We start from the raw sequence: 7,752 nt of genomic DNA, 5'->3' as shown, positions 1-7,752 counted from the left end.
AGGATCTTTCTGTGCTATGGAAGTTTTTCTTCTTAACAATAAGTTATTTCGTTTCATAAATTTAAAAAGCCAACCATTCGTTGCTTCAAATTTTTCGTCATACCTATCTTGATCTGTACGTTTTAAATCTCCATAGATGATAATTCCTTTCTTCCTGATAAGTTTCCTTGACACACGAAGCATCTTTTTTTTCTCCCACTCACGAATACAATGGCGGTCAACTTTATAATTCGCCACAGCAGCCCCAATTGATTTGTTTTCCGCAAATTCAACAACTTCAAGTTTAAACTTAATTGTATAAGAACTTTCTCTCCTTTGTGAGAAATTGTTGCTGGCTCTTCTAGTTCCATTTTCGCAATAAAAAAAAAATAAAAAAAAGTTTTATTAAAAACCAAAACATTCGAATTACCTAAAAATTTGAATTCGAATTCTCAGAGCGAGAACGATACAATTATAAAGTTGGTTTTATTTGTCACAACGAATAAAACTTTCAAAGATATCTAGAGCATTGTCAGTATAGTATAAAATGAATTTTAAAGTTGAGTTCCAGACAGCTATTCGTGGACATCATATTTCATATTGGACAAAAATTAATATGCAAAACAGACACCCGGGGGCTTAATCGATCTTTTACGGTATTTACTTTTTTAATAACTGTCTTCTATTTGTATTTGTAAAATTTAATAGTCAGGCTAAAGACACAGCATGAAAATGAACAAATGTTCACACTACTATTCTAGTAGCGTGAACATAATGCTCTTTATCAGTGGAAGTGGTGGTACTGTCTACTGTATGGTAATTGAGATTTTGGTAGTAAAAAGGCTGTATAATAAATATTAATTTATATATTTTTTCTTTAGAATATTAAGTAAAGCAAAATTAAAAATTATCCAAAAATGGCTTCCTCTCCACCTAGTACGATGATTCGTCATCATTCAAGAACGGGGGAGCGTTATGTTTCTGAAGGAAGACCAGCACAAACTGCACAACGCACAACACCCAAACCTTTGAACTTTAGCAAAGCCATGAACGATTTTTCTACCATGTTTCCAGAACTTGATAGAAATGTTATTGAAACTGTATTGCGTGCCAATAATGGTGTTGTACAGTCTACAATAGACCAGCTGTTGGTACTACAAGAAACTACCATTGATGAAAATACAAAGACAGGCTTACCAAACCTACCTAGTTATGAAAGCTCTATATCTGGTGATATTGAGCCCCCTCCACCTTATACTGACATATGGCATGATGTTCCAAGTCCTAATTCAACACCCATGACCCGTGATCAAGAAACTGCACAAAGCCGTCATAGGTTCTGGAATGCCCCTTTAGTTGGCAAATTGCCTGATGACTTTCTAAGATTGCAGCCAGTATGCCAAAATAAAAATGACAGTAAAAACAATAGGAATCAGAGGCACAGTAATTCTAGTACATCAGAAGAGTTTATGACTGAAGAAGAAATTGAAAGGTTTTTGGAAGATGAAAAGTTAGCCATGTTTTTACAGAATGAAGAATTTGTCAGAGAACTTCGTAGAAATCAAGAATTTGTTTCTTCATTAGAAGCAGGTACAACTTGTTGTTACCTTAACCTTCTTCTCTGTGCACACATAAAATTTTTTTCAAAGTACCTTGTTTCTTTTTATTTTCCTACATTCATTATAAATTATGTGTATTTTATATTTTTTTATTCATTTTGTTCATTATTATTTCGTTTTTATTATCACAGTTTTTATGTAAATTAAAATAAATTATTAGGTACTGATTAAATACAATGTTATGTTTTTTTGCGGGGATTATCTTGATATGTTTTTAATTTTTTAGATCACAAAAGAGCAATTTCTTCAGGTGAGACTGCTGTCACACAAGAATCTGTACCATCAGGTGGCGCACGCCCAAGAACACAAGGTGGACAGGACGATGTTGCTTTTAGACAGAAATTAAAACACATGGGAAAATGTAAGTTGCTATTGTTGAAAGCAGTTACATAACTTGAAAATGAAAATCTTAAAACTTAAATCTTAACCCGAATATATTATGTTGAGTCAATTTAATTGCTTGACATGGAAGGTGATGGGAAACAGCAAGGTTTTGACCCTATAGATCAGGCTCTCTTTTACTACGTATGCTATGACTTTTATTTATTTTTTTCAGCAACAAGAAAAAAGTTCAGCAAAATGGCAAGAAGGTTTTCAAAAACAAAGAATTCATCAAAGTTACCACCGTATCTTTTCAAAAATTCAATACTTTAAAATTGTTTGCAACTAAGAACCTGCATGTAAGCAGACAATCAAGTTATGTGACCTGCAATGTTCAACTCTTTTTAAATGTTTTTAAAACACAGCTACAGTCAAAGATTAGAGGGCTGAGAAATATGGTAGCCAGAGGGGTTCCAGTTACTCTTAATGAATATGGTCCCTTAAAAAGAACTAGGCCTCTAGGCTCAAAGAACTAGGCCCAAACTTAACAATCTTCTCTTTAATCAAGCTTTCTTGTCTAATCAATAAAATATGTTATAGCTCTTTTGCCAATAAAATTAACCCTTTCTTAATAAATTACAATTCCATCATGAAAGCCTTGTAATGAGGCTGTTCTTAAGTAATTATCTGTTTGTGGTAATCCTTACTTATAATAAGTAATTTTAGGCAGTCAGAAAAAAACTTCTTCAGCAAACTTAAAACAAAAGCATATGTTCCAACCAGGATAAAGAAGTTTCAGGCTCTAATCAATGTTTTGTTGTCTGCAAAGACAAAGCTGGCCATTCTTGTATTATGAAAAAATGATCTTGTCAACCTCCCCTTTTTACCTTTTTTTCAAAGTTGATTTTTTGGGGTCTGCAATATTATTTTATGGTAGTTTGGGTCACGACAAACAAAGAATTATTTTAGAACTGAAATCAGAAATTAAACATTTCCGTGATCTTCAAAATTGTCTGATATCTTTTTATACAAGAGCAGTCAGGGTGTGTAAGCTAGAAATTCTAAGATTCTCTGAATGGATTTTTTTGTTAAGGGGTCTGGACGTCTATTAATGAATTCAATTAGACAAATATTTCCTAACTTTACGATTTATGTTAGGTAATTGCAATTTTATCTTGTTCTAGCCTTTCTTCATAGAATTTTTTACTGTTTATTAATGTGTCATTTTTTTCGTAGATACACATAAATGTCTCTAGAGTCTTCTAAATATTTTTTAAAAAAACGCTTTGTGAACAAAATTGATTATTCCTAAGCATTTTGTCTAGTAGTGCTGCAAGCATCACATAACCATAAAAAGATATCTTATGTCATTTACAATGTGTGTTCTTATGCTTACTATGATAATTTTGACACAGGAATTTTTACGCTTCTGACCATTTTTTTGTCTTAACTAAGTGATCAGTATACATGGTGGTGAATCCACATTTAATTTACTCGAAGATGATGCAGATGAACCAGAAAGCCAATTAGCTCTTGGTAAGGTTTACACATCTTCCTTTTTTTACTGAAAATAATGAAATTAGTGTGCTCTTGATTAAATGTTTTGGGTTATCCAATTCAAATCATTTTAATATCAAAAGGGGTTATTATTACTTGGGTTTGTTCCTGTTTTTTTTGCATTAACCGAAGGCGTCTTATTACCATATTTTTTTAAAAAAGCCATCTTTATAATAATATGGTAACTGTGTGTGTCTATCTGTAACAAACAACTGTTGATGTGTTTACTTTCCTTTGAAGTTGCGGAAAATTGCATATCTCAAATGTTGACAAATCAAGCCTCATCAAAAACCCTTTAAAACTCAGTATTTTCTTAACTGTTTGTCAAATACATTCTATGCATTTTCATGATCAGCATTTTAAACTCATTTTAAAAATTTGTTTATCAATGAGTCATTGTTGACATCATCAAAATTCAACTGATAGATTTTTTTACTGTTCTATTTTCTTAGTAGATTTTTCAATGTGCTTATTGACCAGTAAAGTAATAATACAGAATAGTTAAAAAAACACTTTTGAAAAGTTCAAAGTTTAAAAATGAAAAAAAATGGCAATTTTCCATATTCTGCCGACTGACTGACTGACCTGAAATAACTGCTGTTATTGCCCGTAGAACAACTAATTAATTTGCTTTTACTCTTAAAGAAGATTCTTGGTTGAGTTTGTACTGTGTTGGAGTAAAGGCCAAAAAATCTAGGATTCTACCTGGACTTTTTGCAAAAAAACAAACAAACAACGAATTAACAAATCAGAAAAGTGATTCTAGATGTTAAAAGTGCACAGAATTTAATTTGTATAATATCAAGTTAACCATCTAATATTTACACATGTCATTTGTTTAGATGGAATTCAAGAAGATGATAGTGAGGATGAATATGATGGAGATGTTGACACTGAAGAAGATGTTATGCGTCAGGTATGTTTATCTGTTGTGGTTAATACAAATAATATATTTCTATTACTAAACATTTAGTTTTTTATAAATATTGTATGAATTCAGTTGATCTTTTTAGCATCTATATTTAGATGTTATACCAAAAAAACTGTAATATTTAAGTCTGTTTGGCATTAAAAAAGCAAGATTGCATCTGTTATCCACCCCATGGATAATCGTAATTTATGATCTTTCACTTGGGTCTGCGTCCAAAAATGGTTAAGCAATTAATTTCCAATGGAAAAGATTTTTACAAAGTGTTTTACATTTTTTTGTGTGTACTATTTTTCAAGAATGAGGAGAAAAAAATGACGAATTATGGTAAAGAGAAAAAAAAAGTAAAATGGAGTATAGAAAATTATATTAAAAAACAAAAAGTGTAGTAGTGTAAATAGCGTGGTAGTAATTTATGAATAATAACTTTAACGCGAGTTATGTATGATTTTCCCATTTCTATTCCATTTAATCTTAACAAATCTAAAAATTATAGAGTTGTAATTTTTATGGAATTAATTTTTGCGAATGACTTACTTTGATATATTTTGCAAAAAGTATATTAAATTCAGTCATATTAATTTTTATAGAATCGAATCCGTGCTGCAGGTAGAACCAACAGACAGTTACCCATACCACCTGGAAGTCAATCAAGTGGTACTGACGAGCCCATTGTATTTTACAGTGAAGATAATGAATTTTCGTACAAAAGCGACTAATTAATATCAGTCCAAAATCCAATGCAATTTTGTGTTTCTGGATTTTTATATTCGTTTTCTATTTTCACTATATTTCTTGAATTAATATTTATTTGTTAAACTCTGCTAGTAGTATGTAAATGTCTAATCCTTTTTTTGGCAATTAAAAAAGCAACCAAAATAATTTACAATAAATAAAAGTTTTGTTTAACTACAGCAGCATTGTTACATCTGCAGTGCTAACTGTTTTAAATTTTTTGAATAGAAAAAACAGAAAATTATTGTGAAATTTGATATTGTGCTATAAAACAATAAAGGCCACTGTGACTTTTTGCCTAAAACAGTCTAAATTTTACAAATTGCAAATTAAAATTATGTGTATTGTCTGAAATGTAATTGTGCTGATAAAAGCCAAGAAAAAGCACTGATTTGTTTTTACGCTGTTCTAATACGAGTGACAAAGCTCCCTTAAATGAATTTATATCAGCATCATGTCTGAACTGATTTTTGGCCCAATTTTTGCAGTTATAATAAAAAATCTTCAATTGACATCCTTTTTACATTAGCATAAGAATGTATGTATATTTTTGTACATGTGTATGTTTTTATTATATACTATATCATTAAAATTTGGTTATATAAATTAAATTAATAGAAAACGTAAACAACATTATGGTAAATAGTTATTTTAAAGTACACAAAACTTTATAAGAATCAAAATCGTCTATATCATGCTATCTATATGATGATATCTATATGATGCCATCTATGGTGCTTTCAGTATATAAGGTATTAACAAAAAAAGATTAATTTTTACTCAATTTTATAATGATTTGTGTAGAACTTAATATTGTTGAGAAGATTCCTGTTATTTTTGCATGGATCATTTTTGCAGGTGACTTGTAAGAAAGGCTCCTTGTGAATGCTTTTAATTTCAAATAAATTATTACATATATATATCTCATATTATCTCGCATTTTTTCCACAAGACACCAAAACATGCCACTCTTAACATTTTTTTTTTATTTCAATGTATTTTGAATTTTTTACTGTTTTCTGACTTTAGATGTTTGCAAAATCTAAATACATTAAATTTAACCCTAAAATGTTTGTGTGATGAATTTTAAACTTTTCTCAGAGAAAACTATCCTTTAATTTTTGTGTACTAGTAATGCGCACTAGTTTTTGTTGTTTATAATATCTCACATTATTTATCTTATTTTAGCTGTCTGCCATATTTGTTGTGTTTAGTGTAAAATGAGAAAAAAATGTCAAGGGAAGAATCTAAAAAACCTATAACATCATCTATATGTAAAAGTTTGTTCATCGTTAACTGCTGAGTTAAGGATATCACCAGTAATATGGATGTATTTTGTTGGATAAAATTCTCTCTCATTAAAAAAAGTAATTGATTTTTCCTTTTATCATGTGAAAGTTGAGTTTAGTCGACAATGAAGGTAACAAAAATGATGAGCAAGACAATCAAGTCAAAAACCAATTATAAAGGCCAATACTTCTACAAACACTTAGACAGGGAAAATCAGGTTAGAAACTTGTTTGGTTAGCAAAACATACAGGTATGTTTTATTTCTGTTTAAAAATTGACGATGAACAAACTTTAAAATAAAGATGGCGTAACTGCTAATTATAACTCAAAGTGCTCAATGGATCATGTTTAAGTTAATAAATAGCAACAAATTGCCAAAAAATTATTATGTTTATATATATAAAAATGGTTTCTTTTTTTCCTTGTAAAAGTTTCACCATATTTATTTCCAATCCTGTCAATTTGTATTTATTGAATTTCTCTTCTGATAAGAAAACTTATGTAAAAAATGCTACTCAACACTGTAAATTAAAGAAAGAAAACTTTGTTATCCTTGCGTATATGTGACTGAAATTTAGGGAGTTTTTTTTATTTGCATTTAATGTTTGCAAAATGTATAAACAATTCCATCAAAGACATTTTTTTCTTTCTCTTTAATGTAGAAAATTCAGTTGTAAATATGTTTCTGTTGTAATTTGTAATATAAATTTTTATAGGTTTTTTGTTACATTACTCTTGTAGCAAATTTGTAGTTCCATCAAGTCTCATTCTGTGCTTTTTTTACGTAAGAACTTTTAATTTTAAATCGCCATTGACACATTCACTTTTTTAACATGTTCCTTTGTAAAGTCAAATCGTAATTATATATGTATCGCAAACCTCACCATTGTCAATACTTCTTTTTTTAGATAGATAGATAAATAATGTTTATCAGTAAATGATGTATATGATGTACATATTTATGTATATATTATGTCAGTGTTATTATTTTTGACACAATTTTTTTCCATTTTATTATATGTTATTAATAATGTTGTCAGTCCAGTATTTGTAGTTTTCTGTAAACTATTCTGTTTTTTGATTTTAATAACCTTGTTAGGTTTATGCAATGTTGCATGAAATTTATGTGCTAATTTTTTGGTCGCACCTCATTTTCCTGTTCTTTTTCTCTCTAGCTTTTAGTAAACGTATAAATAGAATTCTAATGAATTTAAACTTCTTGACTATAACTTATCAAGACACTTGTTTGAAACATCCGTTCTATTCTATTTGACAAAATATTGATTGATAGTCTCACTAGTAATTGTAGTTATAACCACACTG

General features: G+C 29.4%; 1 protein-coding gene across 1 annotated transcript; it reads left to right on the top strand.

Annotated features, from left to right (window-relative positions):
• Nucleotides 1-836: 836 nt before the first annotated feature.
• Nucleotides 837-7,607, top strand: LOC130623897 (CUE domain-containing protein 1-like). The gene is made up of 6 exons (XM_057439440.1): nucleotides 837-1,569; nucleotides 1,825-1,959; nucleotides 2,155-2,224; nucleotides 3,382-3,455; nucleotides 4,319-4,392; nucleotides 4,995-7,607. Exons 1-6 carry the CDS (start codon nucleotides 897-899, stop codon nucleotides 5,121-5,123), a joined length of 1,155 nt encoding a protein of 384 aa, XP_057295423.1. The 5' UTR covers nucleotides 837-896; the 3' UTR covers nucleotides 5,124-7,607.
• The last annotated feature ends 145 nt before the right edge of the window (nucleotides 7,608-7,752 follow it).

This window comes from Hydractinia symbiolongicarpus, chromosome 13, assembly GCF_029227915.1.
Source record: "Hydractinia symbiolongicarpus strain clone_291-10 chromosome 13, HSymV2.1, whole genome shotgun sequence".
Taxonomy (NCBI): domain Eukaryota; kingdom Metazoa; phylum Cnidaria; class Hydrozoa; order Anthoathecata; family Hydractiniidae; genus Hydractinia; species Hydractinia symbiolongicarpus.
The sequence above is the reverse complement of the archived record's forward strand: the minus strand, read 5'-3'. Positions and strand labels throughout refer to the sequence as shown.